The sequence below is a fragment of the Pangasianodon hypophthalmus genome, chromosome 7, assembly GCF_027358585.1.
Source record: "Pangasianodon hypophthalmus isolate fPanHyp1 chromosome 7, fPanHyp1.pri, whole genome shotgun sequence".
Lineage (NCBI taxonomy): Eukaryota > Metazoa > Chordata > Actinopteri > Siluriformes > Pangasiidae > Pangasianodon > Pangasianodon hypophthalmus.
In genome coordinates this window covers 14,373,416-14,401,115 of record NC_069716.1, presented here as the reverse complement: position 1 = coordinate 14,401,115, position 27,700 = coordinate 14,373,416, and the positions used below count along the sequence as shown (strand labels likewise).

Below are 27,700 nucleotides of genomic sequence, written 5' to 3'. Positions count from 1 at the left end.
TGCTGGACCTTTTCTTATGTGTCGTAACAACGCGATGATTTTCTCGTTATAACGAGATACTGATGGGGATTTTTCCACGCGTGGCAGCACGGAGCTTGAGTTAACGCACGCTGTGGCGTCAGGAGGCATGTGTGCGTTTTCATGTGAACAATACACACAGGTCAGGGGGTGATGAGGCGCTTTTACCACTGGGTGGCATAACTGAGCAAAACCGGAAGTTTTCAACTGCGCATGCCCAAACGGTCGCGCGGATAATTCGAGTTTTATTTGAATCCGAGTGCAAAACAGTGTCGCGGAAAGACAGAATTATGTAGCGCATAACAATGGCGAATGTCTCTAATCTGCCTGGCTTGGCTTCGGATGCATCCAGAGAATTATTAGAGTCTTCCAGCTCTGGTTTGAACAGTAGGAGTTTACGTGTGGCAGAAAATGTGAGAAAGAAGGGCGAGACCAACCAGTTTCAGCTGGCGCTGAGTTATCTTTCAAACGGTAAGTAAGCTGCGTAGCTAACAGGAGATGACGCTAACGGGGCTTTCTAACGTCTCTAAGCCGAAATGTGCTAAACAAACAAACAAACAAATGAGGACAAATGAATTATTCAACTAACCGTGTGGCGGTATTAGAAACTATCTGGCTAGTTAGCACAGCCGGGCTAGCGTTATTGACTAGTTAGCAAGCGTATGTAAATGTAACAATTTGCTTTCTAGCTGAAGAAGTTAGCTAGTTTGTGCTTGAAGTAAATTATTACCTAAGGCTTGCATTCATCAGCTTTTTCCCCTCTTTGACCCATTGAGAGTTAAAATGAACTATGTACCGTATAGATATATAAAGTATGTTTGTACTCTGCTGTTGTCGGTCATTTAATGGAAAAAGGCCACCACAGTGTGTGTGTGTGTGTGTGTGTGTGTGTGATTTCAGAGGCATGAGTATGATTTCTGGTTTGAGACTGACCAGAATTTAGCCAACAGCTATCTTGTGGTCACAAAGGGATATTGATGAGGGGTAGAAGATGATTAACAAACATTTTGCATAGAAAAAGATAAACTGTACTCTCTATCTGTAAACCAGAAGTGTGTGCCAGCCTGGTAGGTGGTCAGTAAAAACACAGTGTTTAAAATCCCAAGCAAAGCTGCTGTTCTGTGAACACTATACCATTGTCACTGCTATGCTGAGAATCCTCCATCTAAATAATATCTGGTCAGCTGGGGTCTTATGGTGTTTGCTTCCACTGATTGATGGGGTATAATGGGGATGAAAATTATGCTGCGTTTGACTCCGTTTCGCAACTTGTAATGTCCAACTTACACATTTAACTCTTTCTCATATTCCTCAAACCATTCTTGAACAATTTTTGCAGTGTGGCAGGGCACATTATCCTGCTGAAAGAGGTCACTGCTATCAGGGAATACCGTTGCCTTGAAGGGGTGTACTTGGTCTGCAACAATGTTTAGGTAGGTGGTACGTGTCAAAATAGCATCCACATGGATGCCAGGACCCAAGGTTTCCCAGCAGAACATTGCCCAGAGCATCACACTGCCTCCACCTGCTTACCTTCTTCCCATTGCGCATCCTGGTGCCATCTCTTCCCCAGGTAAACAACACACCCGGCCGTCCACATGATGTAAATGAAAGCATGATTCATCAGACCAGGTCACCTTCTTCCATTGCTCCATGGTCCAGATCATGATGCCCATGGCTTTCGGAGGTGGACAGAGGTCAGCATGGGCACTCTGACCTGTCTGCGGCTACACAGCCCCTTACGCAGCAAACTGCGATGCACTGTGTGTTCTGACCTTTTTATCATAGCCAGCATTAACTTCTTCAGCAGTTTGTGCTATAGTAGCTCTTCTGTGGGATTGGACCAGATGGGCTAGTCTTCTCTCCCCACACGCATCGGTGAACCTTGGGCGCCCATGACCCTGTCACCTTGTCCTTCCTTGGACCACTTTTGGTAGGTTCTAACCACTGCATACCGGGAACACCCCACAAGACCTGCAGTTTTGGAGATGCTCTGACCCAGTCGTCTAGCCATCAAAATTTGGCCCTTGTCAAAGTCACTCAGATTCTTACGCTTACCCATTTTTCCTGCTTGCAACACATCAACATTGAGAACTGACTGTTCACTTGCTGCCTAATATATCCCACCCCTTTACAGCTGCCATTGTAATGAGATAATCAATGTTATTCTCTTCACCTGTCAGTACTTTTAATGTTGTGGCTGATCTGTGTGTGTGTGTGTGTGTGTGTGTGTGTGTGTGTGTGTGTGTGTGTATGTGTATGTACGTACGTATGTATATATATACACACACAGACACACATATATTAATTACATATATTTAAGTATATATAATACATATTAATTAAAAATATATAATAGAAGTAGCAAGATGAAAGTGTATATAGCTATACTTTCTGCTCAGATTCAGTCAAATACTGTAAAACTGATAGGACGGTGCTTCACAGTACAGATGGATAATGACCCAAAACCCAAGAGCTTCTTAAGGCAAAGAAATTAAGTGTTCTTAAATGGCAGAGTCAGTCGCCTGACCTCAACCCAATTGAGCGTGCTTTTCACTTACTGAAGACAAGACTAAAGGCAGAAAGACCCACAAACAAGCAGCAACTGAAGGCGGCCGCAGTAAAGGGCTGGCAAAGCATCTCAAGGGTGGAAACTCAGCATTTGGTGATGTCCATGGGTTCCAGACTTCAGGCAGTCATTGACTGCAAAGATTTACATCCAAATATTAAAAATAATCCTTATATTTAGGGGCCAAGCACTGAAGGTGTGTAGACACCCTATTGTTATTCTGCCTTTTCTTATTATTCTTCTGCACTTTCCTCTTCTTCTGTCTAGGGTGGTCGTAGCATGTCTGTGAATGTGCATCTCACAGTCTGGGTTCTTGGCCCCCAGAATTGCTGCTTGTAGCTTTAGTTATAATTATGTTAGTTTGTCCAATTACTTTTGAGCCTGTGAAAATGGAGGGACTCTGAAAAAATGGCTGTAATTCCTAAATGGTTAAGGCAATATTTTTGTTCCCATGTGAATGAGTTTTTATTTGTCTTCTACAGTGCAGGAAGGCACAGTTGTAAGAGGCAATGATGAACTAGAAAGGAACTTGGTTGTGGTGGAGACTGTTGCTCTCTGTCATGGTCTTCCACCAGATGCTATCTCAATGCTTCTGGACTTGGCACTAAGCCTCCGTGCAGGTAAGAGCATTCTTCCGTGATGTTGGTCTTTGTAGCAGAGTGCTCAACTTGCAATTAAAACTCATCTAACAAATAAGCAACGTTCTTACACAGAGCAATGGTTGTGTTAGTGTCTAAACTGTTCTTATCACTACACAGGGGGTGTGACCTGTTTGCGGATTTTGAAGTTTTTGATACCTGCTTCAGTAGTGCCTCAGGAAGCCATTGTACGATGTGTGTCATGGCTGTGCATGGGGAAAATGACAATTAATGCTCAGGTAAAAATCTATGCATGCAGCCTTTGGTTCAGTCATGTTTACATATTATTCATTGCTCAGAAAACATAACTGGGTTTTAATGTTCTTTTCAAGGTCCTTTTTCTCCGCTGGGTTCTTACTGTTTTTGACCTTATTGACTGCAAAGACCAGCTGAGATCCATCTATGGCTTTATTTTCAGCTTTGTGACTGAAGAAAATCTGGTATGTTCATTAAAACAATTCAGATATTGCCCATATAATTTGCTAGTGCAAATCGTTGATGAGCAGGCTAATGAGTAATTGTTTGTTTCAGTGTCCTTTCATCTGCCACTTGTTGTACCTTTTAACAATGAAAGAACATGGTAAGTCTTTGTAATTAATGAAATAAGTAAAGCAGTTTGTTGCCATATACACTCTTGTATCAGACACAGTGCCCTATTTTGCTGTTTTCCACAGTGCAGCCATACAGAGTGAGAAAACTGATGGATATTCAGACCAAAATGGTAAAGGCATTACTTTTCCACCTATTCTGAGATCTCATTAAGCAAGTTGCTCAGTTGGTATTTTTTTTTTAAAGGTTGCTAAACTGAACTAAAGGATGATTTAGAAAGAGTATTGGATTATTTGTACACCGTTTTTTTTGCCAATGCTACCCTTTCTGTGCTCTGTCTCCCAACAGGGCAGGCAGCCCTTCCTCATGCAGCTGCTTGCTGTGTACAAAGTCTTTCGGCCAGAGCTGGTGACACTCTCTGTGCCATCAAGAATGAGGGTGAGTGTATCCATTTTAAAAAGTGGCAATATACCTCTGTTTACTGCAGGAGTATTCATATCTGACATACCAGCTTGCTTATCTGCGTGGTTTCAGACTGGCTTCAAGAACTACAATTCCACTTGGAAAGCAGCTCTGAGCTCTGTCCAGAAGAAGAACAGGCCTGAAGTTATGGCTGACCTTAATCTCAGTGTGGAGCTGAAAGGCAAATCCACTTCCAGAAAAAGGGTAAGATGTGCAAAAAAGCAGGGAGCTTGTTTTTCCACCTGGTGGTTAGATTGGATGAAAGAGCTGCTGATACTGAATAGACTACCTGTAAAATACTAATAGCCTGGATCCAGTATCTGCTGGTTCCACGTGCCCAAACTAGTGATTTCCCCACCCTTGGAATACATTCTACTTTTAGTCACTGAGTGGAATTCTGCTGGCACATGCAGTTCCTTATACACTCACTGTCCACTTTATTAGGAATACCTGTACAACTTTACATTCATGCAGTTTTCTAATCAGCCAATCATGTGGCAGCAGTGCAATGCAAAAAATCATGCAGATACAGGACAAGAGCTTCACTTAATTTTGATGGGCTGTTTTGAGTATTTCATAAACCGCTGATCTCCTGGGAATTTCCCGCACAGCATTCTCTAGAGTTTACAGAATGGAGTGAAAAACAAAAAATATCCTGTGAGCAGAGGGCCTGCAGACTGAAACACCTTGCTGATGAGAGGAGTCTGAATGATTTGGTTCATTTACATTTTTTATAGATATGTCATTTTATGTGTCTTCTAATTAAATATAAAAATATTAAAGTGTGTTCTTAAAGTGGTACATGTATGTAGTTGACAGAGGTTGATGATTGGCCATACGATGTGAAAAGGGAAATACAGGGCTTTAACTGATATAAATTATGCAGTTTAAAAAAAAAATTCTTAGCTTAACTTAATAGAAAACCCTTAATGTTTAAGCCACTGTTTAAACCACTTGATTCTATATGTATATTGTGATCTGTCTCTATGACCATTTATAGAAACTCCATCATCTGGAGGTTCCTGGCTTGAACTCGGCATTTGACACTAACTCTGAGAGGAAAGTTTTCCGTCTACAGGAGTTGCGATCTTTCACCCAGCTGCTGCAAAACATTCACAACATAGAGGTAACACTGCAGAAATGCCCTGCTCATCTTTGCATTAGTACCATGACCATTTTTAACAATCCTTGCATACCTGATGTTTGTGACAATAGTTCAGATCTGTCTGCTAATATTAACCTACTGATATTGCAACTCTTAATTGGTCCTATATATTTTTTAAATAAAGTAATTTAACTATTAATAAAGTAATAGTTTTAATCATGTAAAATGTAACCTACTAGAGTGCACAAAGGCTTTCTCCCTGTACTGTTCCTTTAAAGTATAATTCTAAATAAGAGTAGCAGCAAGTGAAAAGAAGTGTGCAAAGACAACACAATTCTTTTAAATAGACTATAATTGTGTGATGTAGGTCTTCTCCACTGTGCTTACTTTTGAATGAAGAAATCTAACTAAGATGAGAAAGCTGATACTAAATATATAGTGTACCTACTCTCCATTGTTACATGTGATAAAATAAACGCTAACCAATACAGGTTAGCCATGTTTTACTGTTATTTAAGATCAGTTTAGCAAATTAGCACATTACTGTTACACCAGGCAATTGCTGTTCGTGCTACTGAATTGAAATAAAATTATAAATTAAATGCAGATTGAATTAGTGGACTAATGATCAATAGTAGGAACAGTTAGTACTACTAATAGGAAAAAGGCAGCTGACAGGGCTCTTCAAGCCAGAACAATTCCTGCAATGGGACTATATATAGATTTTAAGTTTGAATTTAAAAAATTAGTTTGACTGATCAAAAGAGGGCAAAGTTAGTTTGACTCATCTCTGCCAAAATACCATTAAAAGCTGTTACATTTACTGTCATTCTTTGGAAAAATGGTATGAAAAAGTAACTGAGGACAAATAATCTGACACTTTATTTTTGGCTTTGGTTTGACCTAGGTGTTCATTTGGTGCGTCACTAGTTTGTTGTCTAGGAGGAGAATAGGGGCACTAAAAGTGAGACAACAGTAAATGAAATTCCTTGTTCTGCACAGAGGTGTCATATAGGGAAGTTGTGGAAATGTTATTTTATTTTATTGATATATTAATATAGAAATATTAAAGAATTCTGAACTAATTCTACACCCTGCAGATAGAAGCTTAGCTAAAGGGAAGCATGCCCTCAGATTTATCTAAACAGCAGTTTGGTTTTTTTGTCTCATGGTGGAGCTCTAATATCACGGTACTGTGGAAACCTCTGCATTACTATCATTTGTGATATAGTATCTGTATATGATACTTGTCTATATTATAATTTTCTCACTTTTTATATTAAGGCATTTTTTTAATGATGGAAATAAAATAGGGATCACAACATTTACAGCAAGGTCACTTAAGGTGTGTACCTTATTAATAAACATATTACAAACCTTAGTAGGCTGGCTTCAGAGGCCTGTGAATTGTTGCATTAGATGCCAAAGATGCCCCAAATCATATATTGTGATTTGGGGCAGAGAGTTTAGCAAAGGAAGGATAGACTAAACTAAAGGGATGAGTCCATTATACACTATTAGCACTAGAGTACAGCACAGTTTCAGTAGAGGATCACTGATTTCTTCACTAATTTTGGAATGGACTCCCTCAGTATTACACCAGTCAGTCCTCAAAAGAGTACAAGATACTCTTGCTTCTTAATTATGAATAGATTGAGTCATTTCTATCAACAATCTGTTACTGGCAACAATCTGTGACTATTGGAGTGCTATCTCCATCCCCTGCAGCTCAGCAGTTCTGAAGAGAACCAGACATGACTTTATTGTTTGCTATTCCTTATGACAGATGTTGGGTATGTTATAGCTTCTGCGGTGGAAACTAGGCTTTCCTGTTTGTTTAATTTGATGAAATTATTTAATTTAATAATTGGAATTCAAATGTGGCATTATGTATAGCAAACATAACTTCATTTAAAACAGTTAATGTTATACATCTGTTATCAACAAATCTTGACATTTTGCAAGATATTGTGATCTTATGAATTAAGAAAAGGTTGGGCACATAGCATAACTTTATCACATATGATGAATACTGGCACATGACTAGTGGAAACATACGAAATTAGATTTTCTTTATGAGCATAGAGCATTTCTTCTGTTTCAGCTGCCGGCCCAAATGGGCTCTTTGCTCGGATCCTCTTTAGCCCTGCACTACCTGGACTGTGTACAGGATGAGTCTGCATTCCTGCGCCTTAACTTCTGGCTCGGGCACTCCCTTCAGGAGGGTAAAAATCCCCAAACCTTTATAATATGCATAATGCTAATGAAGTACTTTTGTTCCTTTTTTCAACTGGCTCTTCTGTTGTGATCTGTCCTGTGTCTGTTTTACCCTGAAATAAACTGGATTAAGTGATGTGTTTTTCTTCTCTCATTGTCTATGGGATAGAGTTTTTGCTATGTCCTGAAGATGGGGGCTCAGACAGCCTTTCCGAGGCATCTGCATTCCTGAGTACCATCCTCTCCTCGCAACAGTTTCTCCAGGTGAGTCTAAACAGGATGGACATTCCTGCTAAACGCATGCTCTAAAATTAAAATTGCTAAATTACTAATGTTTCTAGCCAGATGTTTTGCAAATTTACAAAATGGCACTGGTTTTCCGTCAACTATTGTTAAGAGATTATTCTGAAGAAGGCTCTCTACTATGTAATAAAACAAAGACTAGTCATTGTTCCAATGGCATTCAGGTTTGTTGTAGGAATTCTTACACTTAGATTTTTAGTGTTTTGAATTTTTGCATAAAAGCAGTTGAATAGTGGCCCAGCTATATTTTGGTTTGTCCTTGAAGCTTGGGCATGGCCTTCAGTTCAATTCAAGTTTATTTATATAGCACTTTTAACAATGGATATTGTCACAAATTTACAGAAATCTGGATATCAATTTTAAATTTTAAATTCATAAATTAATCCCTTTTATTGTTTCAAGTCAAATGTGCTGTTGTCAGGTCAATTGTGTTGATGTTTTTAGATAAAAGCACAAACTCTTGTCTTCTAGGCCACCTTTTGCCACCAACTCCTCCCTTTTATTTCTCCTGGTGCTCCTGTAAGACTATGTAAGGATGGATAGCCCCTATGGTGCGAATTAATCAAATCTCCCCAAGGCTTGTGTTTAAACTTGTATTACCTCCTGTGTTTTTCAGGAGGGATTCTTCAGCACAGAGAGTTTTCTCTACAAGTTCCTGAGCGTGTGGGATGGCTCACTGCTGCGCTCCCAGATTTTGGATCTTCTCAGCCACATCCCCCTGATGTCCAGCCATTGTGAGTACAACTCTGTTGCTCTTCCCAAGCTTGCTCCCCTCAGCTTTTATTGTATATTTTTAGCTTTTGACTGCAGGTCATACTTTGTAACTGGATGATTAAAATAATTATACAGCCTTTAAAATGCACCCTCTGTAGTGGTTCCAACAAACCTGAATTTAAGAGGTTTGACTTTTAAATACCAGCTTTGGCTCAGTGTATAAATATGAAAAGTTTCCTTCTGCTAGTGCATTCTCACTGCAGTGGGCTGGTTTGGAACAAAGCTGGGAAACTGTTCAAGGAAAATATTTGCTGATTCCTTGCCTTTAAAATGAATTTTAGTGCAGTTCTAGTATACTGTGACCATTATGTGATTTTACTTCAATATCCACAGATATCAGAATGCTTGTCTTTGAGCCACTGATTCAACTCTACTTCACCTCTAATGTGTTCTTTAAGGTGAGTGTCTGATTTTGTGCTTTCTTCCTATTCATTTAGAATTTCAGTTGTGTTGCTTTCTACAGAAATCAAAATATTGGGCCAGGTTTGTGGACACCTGACCATTACATCCATACGTGCCTTTTGAACATCCCACTGCAGATTTAGTCCACCTTTGCTGTTGTCTGGGAAGGCTTTCCACTAGATTTTAGAATGTGGTTGTGGGGATTTGTTCATTTAGCCACAAGAACATTAGTGAGGTTGGGAACTGATGTCAGACGAGTCATCTCAAAGGTGTTCAGTGGGGTTGAGCTCAGGGCTGTTTGCAGGCCACTTGACTTCTTCCACATCAGCCTTGGCAAGCCATGTTGCTTTGTGCACAGGGGCAATTTCGTGCTGGAACATGTTTGGCCCTCTTAGTTCCAGTGAAAGGAAACTGTAATGCTATAGCATACAAATACATCCTATAAAATTGTGTACTTCCAGCTTTGTGCCAACAGTCTGGGGAAGGCCCACATATGGATGTGATGGGCAGGTGTCCACAAACTTTTGGCCATATTGTGTGTCTGTACATTTTATATATATATGTGTGTGTGTGTAATTAATATATATATATATATATATATATATATATATATATATATATATATATATATATATATATGAGATAGAGAGGTGTAAATCCTCTTTTTTGAGTGTAGCATATTTATTTAAATTATATTGTATTTATGGCATTATGTTTGTAGTACCTAAGAAGATTTTAATTCTTCACTAGCTGTAACTGTGTGTTCTTGCTTCATGTCCTCCCCACAGTGCAGTGTCATTGAGTGTCTGAACAGTATGCTGCTTAAATGGCTGACCTGGCATTCTGTCAACCCTCTCATGGAGTGCCTAGACCTCAGCGTCGTCAACAGCAGTACAATGTGAGCATCTCTGAAGTTATTTTTAGAAATTCAATGATCCTATTTTCAAATCAATACTTATCAGACCTGTGACTCTCGGTTAATACTAACCTGGTAGTGACATCCTCATAGTTGTGTCTGCGTACTTTAATGTCATAATCATAAACAGTATGTTCAGGGCATGCATTTCTATAAAATGTCATGGGATGTGAAAATACATCAAATCCAGTCTGATACTGATCCGATGTAGAAGCCAGTATTGGTCTGGTGTTATGCTCAGTATCAAGTTGCTACGTTTGTCTCCTGTTTGACCCTATGCAAATACTGTATATACTTCATATCACTGTGATGCTTCTGCCTCATTTAGAATAAATTAGTAGAAGATTTAGCACCAGAACCACCTGGGTAATTTTTTTGGTTGCAGAAAATAGACTCGAGGGGAGAAAAAGAACGCTTCACACAGGTTATATAGGTTGCATTGTTACCCAGAGATGCTACTTGTAAATGATCTGTGCTCTCTTTAAGTGTTATCCATTTAAAGCTGTCCTGAGAAATTAAATACTTATTTGTGGAAGCTTTTTGTCTTGACTGCTTTTACCCTGAAAAAGAAGAAAAAGGCAGGCAGTATTAATCATGGTCAAGCCTTGTTTGAACTTGCTATACCTTGAAAGTGCTCTGTGGAATCAGGTGTAATGGCGGTGAATGGTGGAAAAGCTAGTATATTGGCTTGCACTGCCTGCTGGTTTGGTTGTCTGTACTGCTTAAAGATGAATTAAGAGCAGTGCTAAAAGTGCATTTAAATACTTTTATAGGGCACACATCAATGATATCTCCATTATTTCAGTCCAGCTTTGGGCCTGCTTGTTTTGAGTATGTATGGTGCAAGCTGCACGGAATACCTTTGTGTGTCTATTTCATTCTCTACTGTAAAAAAAACTAGTAAAATGATAACATTTCTTTAAAAATATTAAACATTTTCTGCAGAACTATGACCCTGTCCGGGTTTATAGATACAGTCACAGAGCTTGTGAGCTTTGTGGGACTTCTGGCTACTGAGGGACTGCGTCTGGAGAACTGCCACATTCTACTCCTCAACCATACACTCAACTTCTACGAGACGGTAATGCAGTCTTGTTTAGTTTTTATGAACTCGGATATGTTTTGGAGTTTGATATATGAAAAGAAAACCCATTGTAATGTGAAAGTCAGATAGTAATGTCAGTTGAATTGTAACGTACAGTTCTTACTTGTATGTCATTTTCTCGACATAATATACAAAATAAAATTGTGTCCTCTATGGTCTTGTCTCTAGGTATGTGACATGTTGGTGAAGTACGGCTTGCCTCTAGTTATCATGCCCCCAGCCGGTGTGTTTTATCCAGCTCTTCTTGCCACAGACTCACTCACTGTGGATCGATTGGGTTACATCATGTACAGGTAAGCTGTGATTTATATGTTGGGCAGCAACAGTTAATTGGAATTAGCTGAAATCAACGTGAATGCCATTAACAAGCAAGCATGCTCCATAATGCAAAACTGGGTATAATTTAGTGGTAGGATGCCGTACACTACAGAAAGTATTGGGGCGATGATGTGCACACGCACAACAGGAGATGATGTCACTGGAAAGAGTAGTTTTGCTATTGGTTTTTTCAGTTATTGCAAATGGGTCTTAACATGTTACTCTTCCAACATCATTATTCTTCTCCTCAGATACAGGAAAAATCTGACTTTGGCAAAAAAACAGGAGCAGCAAAATGAGGTAATAAAAATTAGTGAAGAAAGTATGTGATTACTACAGTGTTCTATTTTGTAGTTTCAGTGAAATTTTTAAGCTAAACATGTGTAGCTCATTCATTCTAATGCGGTACTCATTCATTCTAATATGTGATTGTGGCCAACTGACCAGGGTAATCATTAACACTCATTTTATAAATGTTTTAGTTGACCAAACTAAAAAATAAATATGCCAACCATTTGACATTTATGTATGCCTCTTGTACTGTCAGCTAAATAATCAGTTTCCTCAAACTATGCACACCCGCATTCCACATATGCCACATAGTACAGGATCACAGTGCCTGCTGAAGAGAAATTTATGTAATCTTCTTGAATTGCAGCAAACCTTTCACATAAGCCGAACCACATACCAAGATTTTAATAAGCAGCTTGTGGCCATGGTGAGCTGTCTGTGGAACTCCAAATCGTTCTTGCCTGGTACAAACAGTGAGATTGACGAGCACCTGCTTATCCAGAGCAAGGTACCTAAGTACTGGAGCCGCTTTGATCTTGTTCACCATCCAGCCTTCTTCAAGTATGCCATTGAGTTTCACCAGAAGGTATGTGATAGACATTTGTGGAGAAAAAAAATTAAAAAGTATTCATTGAATCTAAAGATAGCAGGATTTAACTGCAGATTGAGTGTTTATTTAATGGTACAGGATTTAACTGTTCTTTGAGTATTTAACATTACATTGAGTAAACGAGCGATTTCAATGCTATAGTAGTTACACAATGCGTAAGGCTCAGGAAGTGATCAAGAAATCCTGCAGCTTAAATAAAATTGGATACAATTCTTAGTGTAAACTTACCTGCATTAGTGAATGTTCCCTGATACCTGTTCCCTGCACTATAAAACAGTTATCATCCAAATTTAGAAAAGATTTTAGTAATCCAGATCCTCGGATGTGGACTGAGACCATCCCTTACTCAGATAACGAACCATATGACTAACTGTGTGGACAACAGGTGGACAGACTACTGAGAGTTTATACTTGTGTGAAAATATTCATAATGTGTGTCAAAATCTTACTTAATTAAAAGTGGAAGTATCTGGCCAAAAATGCACTCAAGTGAAAGTAAAAAAAAAATATATATATATATATATATATATATATATATTTTATAATGTACTGAAGTAATAAAAGGTAAAAAGTAAGTGTTTTTAACTGAATTAAAACACAGTTAACGTTTTTCATGTGAAAAGTAGCATTTATTACTTGTTATGCTACTATTTAAAAACTGTTAGCTGTTTTTTTGTTTGTTTGTTTTAAAGCAGATATGCAGTTCTGCCTGAAACCATTCAATCTCTTATTAGCAAAACGTACCTCAACATCCTTTTTTAAATTTAGATGGAGATCATGCATTCCAGGGAGGCAACAGAGACAACTCATTTTATGCAAATCTTTGCTTACTCCAGCATATTGAAACAGTTTACTGAGGCAGGGCCAGGGGTGCTCATCCTCAACTAGTCAACAGTACTCAATTAAAGTATAAATATACCAAAATAATACTTAAATGTAGTAATGAAGTACACTATATGGCCTTCTAAAAAGTATTACACAAATATTACCACACAATTGTATCATACGTCTTTGTATGCTGTAGCATTACAAATTCCTTTCACTGGAACTAAGAGGCCCAAACCTGTTCCAGCATGACAGTGCCCCTGTGCACAAAGCGAGTTTAATGAAGACATGGTTTTCCAAGAAGTGGAAGAACTCAAGTGTCCTGCATGGAAGACCTGACCTCAACCCCGCTGAACACCACTGAGATGAACTGGAACCCTGGCTGCATCCCAGGCCTCCTCACCCGACATCAGTACCTGACCTCACTAATGCTCTTGTGGCTGAATGAGCAAATCCCCACAGTCATGCTCCAAAATCTAGTGGCAAGCCTTCCCAGAAGAGTGGAGCTCGTTATACCAGTGAAGGGAACTAAACAAAAAAAGGGATGTTCAACCAGCACATGGGTGTGATGGTCAGGTGTCCACAAACTTTTGGCCATATAGTGTACGTTAATGAAGTATTTTCCACCCCGGTCAAGAAAAATGTGTTAATATGGGCTTTCATTTTATTATTTATAGGAGCTAAAATAAGCTTGCCTTTTTAGAATATTTAATAAGATCCTTCTTTGGTCTAAAAACTGCACCAACCGGTCTGTTCTAATGAGATTTAAAGGAGAGTAGAATTGAATATTCATGTTTTTTTTTTGTTTGTTTTTTTTTGTCAGTGCTGGCCAGAGAGGACCTGTGTGGACCTGGCCTCCATAAAGGTACTGTCATTTCCATTTTATTAAGGTCACTGGTGCAGATTTAAATGTTTTTATCTTTGAATCAGATTTAAGGCGTCTGAATGCTGGAATGTCTGTGTGTTTGTCTGTGTGTGTGTCTGCACATGTAAGTGAGTAACTTGTATGTTTTCTGTTAAGGTTGGAAGATACTGGAGCTGGTATATGGAGTTTCTTTTCTGCCAAGGATTTGATGGCCTAAATGACTTCATCCAGGTCAACACAGGACAGAGCAGCTCCTCCAGCTCTAGTTAGCTGTGCGTCAGGACGCTCAAGGATCACGTCTTACCTGCTAAGCTGCACAGAGACAATGATTCTTTGTTTGAAAGGTCATGTACATATTTTATGGTCTTTTCCAGAAGGACGTGGAGGAAACCACAGTGGAACTGTATATAAAAGTGTATATTATTTCTGTTGCGTGGGTCTGAGAAGAGAGTTTGTAACTATATATTTTTTGTCTTTTTGCAATCTGTAGCTTCTGATTATTTTTATTTCTGCTGTCTAACGCCCATTGCACATGTACGTTTTTATGTAATCTCTGAAAGATTGCAGTGCAGTGCTTAATGAAGCTTAACTGCACTTTCATTTGACCATATGAAGCTCCAATTTTATGCTGTTTAACCAGTGCAGTTTTCATTTGAACTCTTGTTTGAACAACGAATTATGGTTAAGTTTTGAACTTCCATGCATGATTTTTTTTTTCCTTTTACTTTTTTGACTGCAATATTTTCCTCCTTGAAAGCGTAATGCACTGTTACAAGTGTAAAACCTTAGTTCTTAGGTTTAATGTCCATCAAACCAATGCAAGTTCACCTTTCATTGCCATTAAAATCCATGCACATAGTAAAAAGAGTCTCTGCTGTAGAGCGGTATTGATCAAGCTATTTTTGTGCAAAAGTTTAGATACTTTTGCCAGGATATAATTACAGGTTCCAGAACAGAATGAACAGTAAAAGGGTAGGTTTGTAATTAAAATGCACTCTACAGGAAGGGATATTACTGAATTGTTCATTAGTCTTCAGTCTGTCATTGCACTCCACTGCCATCTGTTCAACTACAATCTTTCATAAATTCATTAAAACTCATAGTCTAGTGGAAATTCTAGGCGATCAGTAACCAGGTGAACCAAGTTGGTGAGGTATGGCTAGTTGGAACCATTAAAATGGGAGTATATGATCTCTAATGGATTTTAATTGGCAGCCTGGACGTGATAGAAGAGCTTCACTAAACAGTCTAAGAATAAAGCAGGCTATAAGTATTTCCATTCTGCTTCTTTTTCATGTTAACAAGCAGTTTTTCATCTATAGTGCCAGCTTGTGCCCTGCAACTGATCAACTTGGATGTATTTATGATGTTAAGTCCTGTTCCCGTTTCTATCTGCGCTGTCTAATGAGCTCCGGAAATGCACAGCTCTGTTTCCCCTGGCAGTGTTCAGGGGTTTGGTGCGCGCGCCTCTCGGTGCTACCGGAGCGAGATAGCGCTGAACAGCGCAGTTCAGAGGAGAAGCGTGTAGTGTAGTCCCAACTGCTCGTGCTCCCGGTACTGTGCACAAACCTGAAGAGCTCAATGCTCAGAGCTCAATCCTCAGAGCTCAATGCTCAGAGCTGAAGCCAGTGTGCAAATGGTGTTAATGCTGTCCAAGCTCCAGCTTTCAGCCTGTCTTGGAGGTCATCTCTAGCGCACGGGCAGATCAGCGGACATCTCTGGGGCATTTACTCACCTTGGTGGAGGAGGTAAGACTTTATCCGCGTAAGTCCGTGTATTTGACTACATCAGGACGCGTTAAATCAGCGTGTGTGGATGTTGTGTCAGTATCCGGAGCGCTGAAGGAAACGGGAGACTGACGACAGTCAGCTCGGTGTGTGTGTTAAACATCCTCCCGCCGGGAACCGACACGATCTGAGCTCTGTCAGGCTTTTACACGAGTCTCACTTTATTATTTCGGTAATGTGTTAGAACAGCTAAGTGCACGTACAGGCTGATGGTCTTGTATTTGGGAAATGTAGTGTGAATTTATTGATGTCGCCAGACACGTTGTAAGCTTCGCGCGCCAGCTGGGCTGTGTGCAGAAACACACACACACACACACACACACTACTGCTGCTGCTGCAAATACGGGTTTCTACACGTCCACCACTTTTTTTTTTGAGAGATAACCTGGTTTAGTTATTTTGTAAATTAAATCCTAACATCCCTTGTTGTGAACCTCTTCACAACAGGTCCTTTTTGCCGGTTACTGCAGCTGATCAGGACCCAGCATCCTTTCCCTCAGAATTGCTATGTTTACTCCAAGACTCCCTTGGTGTTCTTGACCTCCTCCATCAGCATATTAGATGTTGGTGCCTGTAGCAGCTCAGACCGACACTGGACCAGACAGATGATACAGACCCCAGCCTGGGCTGCCGACTGGATTATTTCTCCCAAAAATCGTAGGAATTCTAAGAGAGGAGTGTGATTTCGTTAAGATTACTTACGAACAATGCTGTAGACCCCAGCCACAACCTCAGTAGTAACTCTTCTGAGCCGGCTGGTGTGAATTCTTACAAATCTGCTGTCATGTTTCACATCGACTCCGGTTCCTCATTGTGATTCTCTAAGCCTCCTTTGGCTTTATTAACATTCAGGATCAGTGAGTGACAGACACGTTTGTCATTGTCACAGCACCTCTTCCCCTGCAGTCACTATTCTGATTAGCCTAGTCTGAATAATTTCCCTCTGATGGCATAAAACGGAGTCACCCTATAATTTAACTGGGATACCACTAGTAGTGTTGTCTAATCGTCATGACAGTGCTTTCATACCTTCAGGAAGCTGTTGTGACAGGAGCGTTTTGAAAGGAATTGGCTTTTACTCTGTACCATTTTGCGTCATGTTCCAAGATAGCTATCAAATGAGTGATGAGGCCATTTTTTTGGGGGATGCAAGAAACTCCTCATTTCTCTTTGGGGAGTTTCTTGCATGCAATACTTGAGAGAGCATCTTAGACATGAACTGGACAGAACACGTGCTTGGACCACTTTAGGCCCAAACAGAGGTGACTGGTGACCAAAGATTTTGATGGGGCAGGGCAACAGTAATAACGACAAAGCCTCAAACAAAATTAAATCGAGAGGCTATCATGCTATAAGCAAAAAAAAAAAAAAAAGAAAAGAAAAATGCTTATGCTGACTTATAGGCTACTATATAGTGAATTTTCAGAGTAACCCGTAATTGGCAGTTGAGAGTCAACAATACTTGAATGAACTTGAAGAAACTATGTAGGCCGGTTTTCAAAGAAAGAACAGAAATATGTAGTCTGGCCTAAAATCCAGTGCCCCTAGTGCAGACAAATAGCCTAACAATGGGTCAAATAATAGTTTGCTTAGCTGATCAAACTGAACATCTCTGACATAACACTGTCACCTCACTGTTTAATTTTCCCTCATTTGTAAAGGCAGTTACAGATGCACAAACTTTTTGGTGGCTTTATTGCAAACAGACATAATTTTAGAAGCAGTTAGTAAATGGTTTCTGAGGATGTGCACCTTGCAGGAACATGTTGCACATTTTTCTTAGGACTGCTACTGAGTTTCCCGTTCTTTCATTACACTCTTAGTGGTGATATTTTACAGTTGGTGTCTGCAAGAGCTCCCAAAGATGAATGGCAATGACCTTCACTGTACATGTAAGAATACTTGCAAAGCCTGTTTCCTCCTACATACACAGCTACAAAGGTAAACTAATAGTAATAATAGTAATAATAATAATAATAAATATGCATACACAGAAGCAAACACCTAAGCAAATAGTGTATCTAATGTTAGCCCACACAGTTCCCTGAAAAGTAGCTTGTGCTGTTGCCAGCGGGGTGTTTTCAGTTGAAAACGGATACTGCCCGTGATACTGGTTTCTAGACACATATATTAAATTCTTACATGTGATTTTCTTTGACAATTTAATAATATATGTCAGTATTTTTTTCTCCATGGTAAATATTGCTAATGCACTTTAGCTATTTTATCAGCATGTTAACTTTGATGACTTATGTTCAAATGGATTTTTTTTTAAAAGCAATTCAGCTGTGTTTGATATAGCAGGTGTGGTTCCTGTCGCCATTGTCACAACGTGCCAGATGAACACTGACGAGACAATATTGTTAACTGTCCTGTCTGTGGCCCCTCCCCCACTCATTAACAGAATTTTCACGGGGCAATCACGGGGCAGTGCAATTCCTGCCCCAGTGGGTCTTTGTAAGCGGTTCCCTTTTTTGACCAATAGGTGCAATGATAACATCTAGAAAAGTGAGCAAACCAATGGAACATTGGCTTATATCTGTCAAACAGCTTTTTTTTAAAAAAAAATAATTTGTCACTCAATAGACATAAGTAGTATTTCAATAAAATCTAAAATGTATAGGGTTTGAATCATGACTTTATGGAGATTAACATTTGTTAAATGGCTGATGTACACTCACCGGCCACTTTAATAGGATCACCTGTACACCTGCTTATTCATGGAATTATCCAATCATGTGGCAGCAGCACAATGCAGATACAGGTGAAGAGCTTCAGTTAATGTTCAGATAAGAAATCAATGTAGTAAGCAGTGAATAATCAAAAAACAGAGTGCATAAAGATGTGATCTGAGTAACTGACAGTGGAATGTTGTTGGTGCCAGGTGGGCTGGTTTGAGTATTTCAGAAACTGCTGATCTGTTTGGATTTTCATGTACAACAGTCTATAGAGTTTACACAGAAAGGTGCAGGGAAGAAAAATAAACAAATGAAAAACTTCCAGTGAGTGGTAGTTCTGCGGGTGGAAGTGCCTTTGCGATGAGAGAGGTCAGAGGAGAATGGCCAAACTGGTTCAAGATGACAGAAAGGCTATAGTATCTCAAAGACGGAAGCCCTTTCTCATGGGAAAAAAAAATATACCCTCCTAAATCAGCCCAAAGCATGTGGCAAAATATGTTACAAGTACAAGTGTTTGGGCATAATTCTGAAAGATTTGTGGCACAAAACAAGACAGTTTATCACCCAGAGAACACTATACCCACAGTGAAGCATGGTATTGGCAGCATCATGCTATGGGGCTGCTTCTTTTCACCTGGGGCTGTAGTCAAGATAGAGGGAATCATGGATAGCTCCAAATGCCAATCAATATTGGCAAAAACCTGCAGGCCTCTGTTAGACAGCTGAAGAAAATTTTCACCTTCCAGCAAGATAGCGGCCCACAGGACAAATCCAAGTCAACAAAGGAATGGCTTCAGAAGAAGAAAATCACTGTTTGGAATGGTCTAAAACCCAGATCTAAATTCTATCAAAAACTCATGGAATGACTTGACAAAGGCTGTGTACAGGAGAGTCCCTCACAATTTAATAGATCTGGAGCATTTTTGCAAGGAAGAGTGGAATAAAATTGTCAAATCAAGATATGCTAAGTTGGTAGACTCTTACCCAAAAAGACTGAGTGCTGTATTACAAGCCAAATGTGCTTTAATAAAGTATTAGTAAATTAAGTGTGCATACTTATGTAACAAGGTTATTGCAAGTTTTTTTCTTTTTTTTTTTCCTGAAATGTTTGTTTTTCACTTGAATTCTGTTGGGTGCTAAATCACATGAGAAATGGAAAAAGATCTGACATGATTGATCCTGGTTTAATTTTTTTACATCACAAAAACCTGCCATTTTAACAGGTGTGTGTAGACTTTTTATATACACTGTACCAGTATGATAACAAAGAGGATGCTCAGAGGTTAAGGTTCGTAGCTAGTAACTAGAAGGTTATGAGTTCCCATCCCAGGACTGGCCCAGTAGTGTAGCTGTATGGCTTCCCCACAAAACAGGAAATGGGGCGACATTAGTAGGGGCATTGCACAGAAACTTTGGAGGGAAATTGGATGGGTATGACATTACAAAATTTTGTTTCTTCAAAATAGGTTCAAGTATGCAATGAGACAGCTCATGCACTTATTATACAGAAAAGAACACTTTAATGAACAAATGTAAAAAGGTACCATGGTATGGCTAAGTGATACTTTTTCCCTTCACAAGTACGCATGTACATTTTACAGTTTAATTTCTCATGGTAAACATTTAGAAATAGCCAATTCAATGATTTAATTTAATGATTTAAGGTAATTTGACCTATAACCATTTCAAACATGAAACATGAAAACTTTTCCAAATACATACTGTGAATTTTCATACTGTTCCATCCCTTATCTCTATCATGTGCTAGTAATCCCACACTTCGCCTCCTGAAAACCCCATCACAGATAAAGCTGCCATGCGAAAGACCTTAGTAATGGAACATGCTGTGAATGTTCTGGCTTTGATTAGCATCTTTGCTCCCATTTTTCCAAGTACCAGAGAGTCCCATCTGTCTCAGAAATGCTGGTTAAAAGCACAATCATACCCTGCCCTTCCACCATCCACTTGCCCTGTTGAAAAAGGAGAAGGATCTAAAGAAAGAGAGAAAAAGAATCAACGTTTTAGGTAAATACAGTTACATGGGAGCTTATGTCTGCAGGCAGACAGCCATGCAGATTGACAAGGGCAGGGGTATGTCAGTTGTTGGATGTTAAGACGAAAACAAAAAGCACACTTGCAAGGTCATTATACATTTATACATTATTCATTTGACTTGGATTATAAGCACTCAAACTGTTTTTTTGAAATTTAGTGAATACGTTTCCAACAACTTTTGGGTCATAAAAGTGAATTTTCCTTTTTTTCTTTTTCTTTTTTTTTTGGTCTGGTTTAGCATTTTTGTCAACACTCAACAACACTGTCTCATGATCTTGCGATGAACAGTAGGTCCTTCTCCCTGTATGCCACTTGGTGCCATTTGTATACTTTTAAATTAACATTGAAAAAATGATTGTCTGCAGGCTTCAAGATGGTCTTACATGTTTTTGTTGGGTTTTTTGTGTAATATTTGGCACCCACGGGCCCACCGACAGGGTACAGACAGGCTGAGAATCGAGATATTTTGTGATGATTAATGTATTAATAAGTAATTTTAATGATTTTTTTTGTTTGTAATTCTAGTATTAGCTTGGTAACTAGCACCTGAAAGGCAGTGTGATTTAGGGATGAACTGTAGCGGAGAGTGATGGTGTTGCTTTTACTGTGAAACAAATTGAGACCTTGGAATCATAAGGTTCTGTCTGACAATTCTGTGACTTTACAATATCAATTCAAGTTTCGAAGTTTTTATACTTTTGTTAAATATTTTTTAAACGTTTAACTCGCAAATATATTCAGTGGCCTGTAAAAACAACAACAGCAACAACCCTGATAGAATCTTTTTTCCTTAGTTCCTGGACCTATGAGGTAGCAACTTCATAGAGATGTTCTATTCAGAGCAGTAGCACTATATAGTGTATTTATAATTTCATTATGAAATCAGCTGTATTGACGTACAACGGGTTGAGGGTTGAGGTGAGACCCTTGAGCAAGGCACCGAACCCCCAAACTGCTCCCTGGGTGCCGCAGCAAAAAAAAAAAAAAAAAAAAAGGCTGCCCACTGCTCCGGGTGTGTGTTCACGGTGTGTGTGTGTGTGTGTTCACTACTGTGTGTGTGCACTTGGATGGGTTAAATGCAGAGCACAAATTTCGAGTATGGGTCACCATACTTGGCCACAAGTCACTTCACTTCACATTAAAAAATTGCAAAAGTATTTATTAATTTCATAACAGAGAAATAATTAATAATGAAGATGTAATTGTGGTTGGTTCATCTGTAAAGTTTTTATCCTTTATTCGTTGGATATCAAAATGTTACTGCCTTCAAAGCTGTTCTAATTAATAATCCTTCTGAGTCAGTAGTCATTGTCATTAAGTCATGCTAGCCCACTGTATATATATTTATAATAACACTAAATTGGCTTCATAGCTTTGGATTTGTCACGTGCAAAATTAGATGACATGGAACCCGGAAACTAACATTAGCGATAAGCTTGACAGGTTTAACTACTGTTAAATAAATCACTTGGAAAAAAATACAAGCTAGTGGGTTAGCAGGCAGTGAATTTGCACGAGTTTGTTTATCAACTGTCTTTTTTTTCTTGGATGACCACATCCCTCAGACTGTCCCATTCATTTAATGAAGAATTTTCTATTTGGCATGCATGGCACACACCTCTTTCATTTCTGAATTGCTCTAATTTTTTTTTTTATTGATTTTAGACTCTCCTCCTGTGTTTCTTCATTCTGCTTGTGTTAAATCAGCTGCCTCAATGTCATGACTGTATTTTCTGTAAATAAATTCATGGTACAGTAATATGGTCACAGGAAACACAGGAAAAGAACTTGCTAAAACTTGTACCCTCTTAATTTAAGAACCATCAGGATACAAGAGTTTAATCATAGAAACAGTTGGATCAGCTTCTGCCACTAGAATAAAGCCTAAAAGATTATGAATGGACTGCTCTTTCAGGCGATGGGGACATGTCCCCTGTGTAAGGCCTGTTTTATGCTTTCTCAACCATTTTCAAGGTCAGGGCGTTTGCCTTCTTACTTGCACATAACCTGAGTGTGTCACCAGAATTTATAGGGAATTGAAAAAGAGCAGCCTCTGCGAGAATAACAAAGAAGGGTTCTGTGTTTTACTGTAGGAACTGGTGGAATAATGAATAGAAGACCACAAGGCCTTTGTTTTGCAAATTTGTGAATTTTGACAAGAATAATGCTAAATAAATAAAATGATGGAAAAGAAAGAAAAAAAACACCTTTCATGATCAGTTATAAATCAAATTAATTCATACTGAAAAAAGCATTTTTGAAGTGTTTTCACTCGTCTTCATTAAGCAATATCAAGTGATTCATGTTTTGAAGCAGTTCAATTTAACTAATGTTCAAATTCATAGCTCTAGCAATCACAAAATAATAGATACTTTTTTAAAAACTGTCTGTGATTTACATAACCTATATACTGTTTTACTGTGAGTCTCTTAGAAGAAAAGAAAGTAAAGTGTGCAATCCTGCAGGCTGATTAAATTGGCTGTTGTAATGATACCTACAGCCAGTATAAAGCCTCTCACTTAATACTTGCATGTGCCACAATATCATGATTGTATCATATGTATCATGATCATGATGAAAACACTGTTTTAATATTGCTGTAAGATGAAATTCACTCATGTTAATTTATAGCTGTAAAGATGTCATACATATGATACATTTTATTACAGACATCACACCTAGAAACCAGCAGTGTAAACAGTGCTGAACTGATACTTAAATAGAATAATATTTTCATCATTTTAATTCACAAGCTATTATGTATTTTTTAGGACCACACTTTCAAAAAGAAGTGATCATTCTCAGCCTGTGGAAGGTGGAAAGTACTGGAAGAGATAAATTTGAGTACATATTACTCTGAAACCCTGATAAAACCATTGGAAGAAGGGTCACAACATCTTGTCCAATGTTTCTGGGTATGTAACAGGACAAATCTCAACATCGCTACGCAAATATGTTTCAACATAGACGTATAACCTAGTCTTCAGTTATGCCTACAGCTTGCCTAACTGCCTACAGCTTAGTCTTGGATTTTAATCCTGGCATTCACACTTAACTTCACACTTAACTTCACACATAATTGCCATTGGAGTCTTGCAGAAAGTAAGGAAAGGAAAAAAGGAAAAAATCTTCTGTGCTATAATATACACTCACTAAACACTTTATTAGCAACACTATACTAATACTGAGCAGCGCCTCCCTTTGCTCTCAAAACAGCCTCAGTTCTTCATGGCATGGATTACACAAGATGTTGGAAACATTCCTTTGCGATTCTGGTCACTTTCATTCTGCTAATCTCCCATTCTACCACATCCCAAAGGTGTTCTATTGGATTAAGATCCGGTGACTGGGAAGGCCACTGAAGAACACTGAACTCATTGTCATGCTCATGAAACCAGTTTGAGATGACTTTTGCTTTGCCATGGTGCATTATCATGCTGGAAGTAGCCATTAGCAGATGGGTAAGTCGTGGCCATGACGGGATGCACATGCTCAGCAACAATACTCAAACTGGCTGTGGCATTCAAGCGATGATTGATTGGTATTAACGGGCCCAAAGTGTGCCAAGAAAATATTCCCCACACCATCACGCCACCTCCACCAGCCTGGACTGTTGACAGAAGGCAGGTTGGGTCCATGGATTCATGCTGTTGGCACCAAATTCTGACCCTACCATCTGTGTGCCTCTGCAGAATTTTGAGATTCATCAGACCAGCCTACATTTTCACTTCACCTGTCCACTTTTGGTGAGCCTGTGACTGCAGCCTCAGCTTTCCATTCTTGGCTGACAGAAGTGGAACCTGATGTGGTCTTCTGCTATTGTAGCCCATCTGCCTCACGGTGTTGTGTTGTGCATTCTGAGATGCTTTTCTGCTCACCACAATTGTACAGAGTAGTTTTCTGAGTTACTGTAGCCTTTCTGTCAGCTCAAACCAGTCTGGCCATTCTCCGTTGACAAGGTGTTTCCATCCACAGAACTGCCGCTTTTTTCTTTTATCTTTATTGCACCATTCTGAGTAAACTCTAGAGACTGTTGTGCGTGAAAATCTCAGGAGATCAGCAGTTATAGAAATACTCAAACCAGTCCCTCTGGCACCAGCAATCATGCCATGGTCAAAATCACTGAGTTCACATTACCCAAATGTGAACATTACCCAAAGTTGCTGGTCCATATCTGCATGATTTTATGCATTGCACTGCTGCCACACTATTGGCTGATTAGATAATTACATGAATGAGTAGGTGTACAGGTGTTCCTAATAAAGTGCTCAGTGAGTGTATTTGTTATAGACAATGACGGAACCGTAGAATCAGACTGACCAGCCGCTGTTGATTACTTTGTATGCTAGTCTAGCATTCATTTGAAACCCTAGCCAAGATTTTCATTGACCTGCAATGTACATTTTGTCACTGGGAATCTATCTGAAATATCAGAATATAATGAGATTTATGTGTGTACTTTGGGACTGTATAAATCTGTTGGGTAGAAGTATTTTAGAAGTAATTTTAGACTTTGGATATCAAAGTCATGAATGTGTGTGCAGGTGTATAAAAGAGAACTTGGGAGACAGGCTAATTTTGATGGAGCTTTGCATTTCTTTTATTCTTTTTTTTTTCATGAAATGAAATTGCTTTTCAGAGCACTTCTCATAAACTTAATGGAAAAGCAAAAAAAAAAAAAGAGGCCCAAGCAGTTTGCTACTTGTTTGACATTCAAGTTTGTGTGTTGCTTTGGTTCTTCCAGCTCTGTCTCTCTCTGGCTCACTGCCCTCCCTGAAAGGTAAAACACATATAAGTAGTTTGCAGGCAATAACACACAGGTGGGAACAGTCTCATGTTTGTATCCTACTCATGCTCCTAAGTGTAAATTTATGCGTAGGAAGACTAATTAATATAAATCAACGTCAAACCATATCATTTGCATGGATTACTGCACTTTTATATATTGTATGTACTGTTGAAACGGGACAGTTGAAGACCAGAAAAAGACTAGAATTTTTTTTTCTAATCTTCAACTGTACAGTTTGGGTGCCCATGGCAGCCTCAGATTCTTGTTCTTGCCTGACAGGAGTGGAACCCAATGTGGTCATCTGCTGTTGTAGCCCATCCACCTCAAGGTTCGATGTGTATCATTTTGTGCATGCTGAGATGCTTTTCTGCTCACCACAGCTGTAAAGAGCAGTTATTTGAGTTACTATATCCTTCCTGGCAGCTCGAACCAGTCTGACAATTTTCCTCTGTTGGTCATTCAATGTATTTTGTTTTTCACACCATTCTATGTAAACTCTAGAGACTGTCGCGTGTAAAAATCACACTTTTTCCCCCACGCTGATGTTTCATGTGAGCATTACCTGAAGCTTTTGACCTGTATCTGCGTGATTTTATGCATTGCGCTGCTGCTGCATGATTGGCTGATTGGATAACTGCATAAAGGAGCAGGTGTACGGGTGTTCCTATTAAAGTGGACAGTGAGTGTAGTCAATGAAATTTCACTTCACCACTTTTAAAGGTCTTGTGCAACCTACGGGTTGCCGCCTCTTGGGTTTCTACAGGGAATTTGAATTAGCAGCCATTCAGTTTTTGGGTGTAAAGATCTCAGCCACTGTATCACTGCTGTCACCTCTACATGTTTTATGTAATGCGATTCCCTTTCATAATCTCCACCTCAGACAAAAGTGCTGTCTTTCTTGATTCCATCAAAGATACAAGAGGAAGACTTGCCAAGGATCATGGTTCCTGTTCCAAAATGCTTCTGCTCTGCACAGTCTTGTAAATCTTTTTCCATTATCTAGTAGGTCTATGGAGAAATGTAGTGCTGTCTTACTCGATTACTTATGCTCTTCCCAAGAGGTCATGTATCCAGACTGGTGTGTCACTCTGGTGGTATTCGTGTCTCAGTAAAGACCAGCGACAGTTTTTCAACCCTGCCAACTTGAGATCAAGTGATGTATTAGTGTGCCTTTGGTCTCCCAATTTGTTGGGCATTGCCTGAACTCAATAATTGCCTTCATGATCATTTGGAAGGCTATGTAGATCTGCTCTTATTAAATATAAAATATAAAATATCCCTTGTTCTTGGCTACCTGCATGATGTTTCTACTGAGTGTATATATTATATATTTACTAATATATAATATATACTAATATTTATTTTTTAATGCACTGGAAATGTCTTCATTCTTATATCTGCTCTCTTTTTTCATAGCTCATATAAAAGTCTCCAATTAAAATGAATACTTATTAGCAATGCTTTTCAATATGTACACAGAAGTGGAAAACATTACATAAAAGTAGATCAAATCAAATTAAAAAATGTGCATGTTTTCATATAAAAGTAACCCTACTTTTTCTCAGGAAAATGTATTATTTTTATTCTTTTTCTGAAAAACCAGGGATAGTGAAAGAATTATCTGGGTATGGCCATTTAGAAACAATGAAATCAACAAAAACAATTACAGTAAGTAGAGTACTTGGGGTCCATTACTTTTTACTGCTGGGCTTCAAATCAATAGTTATAGTGCATTAGTGTAGCCGGTAGTCCTGGGCTTTGGATTTGCCTTAATGGCTGCTTGTATCTACAAATATTCTACTTATCATATGTTCAACCTATTGTTCTACAAACACAGATGAATCTTTTAACAAACTGCTGTTTGATTTATTCCAGTTTCTCTGTGGAAGATGTGAAGAGACTTTTTTTGTGTAGGTGTCATTCCTCAACAGCCTGACACACTATGCAGTTTATGTTATTCGAAAATTATGTCATCCTTCATCTGTTTTTATTGCATTCAATAATTGCCATTCATTCCATTTCATATGACATAGTTTGGCAGCACGCTGGGATTGTGTTGACTCTGAGTCTGATATTCTAAATGATATGCTAACTGAGCATAATGAGCTTTGACAATCTCAGTGTTTCTGTTTTCAAATTGTGATAGGCAGTGGAAGACAGTGATCTAAAGCTGATCAATTAACCAGTGGTGCAAAATAGCAAGATGCATGTTTGTTCAGATGGTGATTAATATTTCAAATGGCTGAAATACATGTGTGTATACCTGTGATTATTGGGTGAAGAAAAATCAAACCCACACGTTCAGTTTAGAGTTGGATAGATGATCATATATCTGAGTTTGTCAAATAACAAAGCTGCTTCCTGTCTAATTGATAGATATCCCAACCTACATTTCTTATCCAAGATATTATTACTGGATTTAAT

The 27,700-nt window shown here is 38.8% G+C and overlaps 2 protein-coding genes across 3 annotated transcripts in view; both read left to right on the top strand.

Moving 5' to 3' along the window:
- Positions 1 to 161: 161 nt before the first annotated feature.
- cenpi (centromere protein I) lies at positions 162 to 14,667 on the top strand. The gene is made up of 20 exons (XM_026917776.3): positions 162 to 489; positions 3,070 to 3,207; positions 3,346 to 3,464; positions 3,558 to 3,665; positions 3,757 to 3,805; positions 3,900 to 3,946; positions 4,123 to 4,212; positions 4,309 to 4,440; positions 5,237 to 5,362; positions 7,446 to 7,566; positions 7,728 to 7,822; positions 8,478 to 8,595; positions 8,969 to 9,033; positions 9,826 to 9,935; positions 10,899 to 11,034; positions 11,227 to 11,351; positions 11,628 to 11,676; positions 12,035 to 12,253; positions 13,926 to 13,967; positions 14,124 to 14,667. The coding sequence occupies exons 1-20, from the start codon at positions 324 to 326 to the stop codon at positions 14,235 to 14,237; spliced, it is 2,169 nt and encodes a 722-aa protein (XP_026773577.3). The 5' UTR covers positions 162 to 323; the 3' UTR covers positions 14,238 to 14,667.
- A 312-nt stretch (positions 14,668 to 14,979) lies between these two features.
- The window catches only part of drp2 (dystrophin related protein 2), a 139,616-nt gene continuing 126,895 nt past the window's right edge, over positions 14,980 to 27,700 (top strand). For both annotated transcript variants that reach the window (XM_026917773.3, XM_026917772.3), the window contains exon 1: positions 14,980 to 15,715. The gene's annotated coding sequence lies outside the window, so the exon portion shown is untranslated. The remainder of the gene's footprint in view (positions 15,716 to 27,700) is intronic.

What these genes read in the sequence shown, in the direction of transcription:
- cenpi (XM_026917776.3), top strand. Translation starts at nt 324, where the DNA reads ATGGCGAATGTCTCTAATCTGCCTGGCTTGGCTTCGGATGCATCCAGA. An exon ending in CCCCCTGATGTCCAGCCATT is followed by an intron (nt 8,596 to 8,968) that starts GTGAGTACAACT and finishes CAATATCCACAG; the next exon opens with ATATCAGAATGCTTGTCTTT. An exon ending in CACTCAACTTCTACGAGACG is followed by an intron (nt 11,035 to 11,226) that starts GTAATGCAGTCT and finishes TCTTGTCTCTAG; the next exon opens with GTATGTGACATGTTGGTGAA.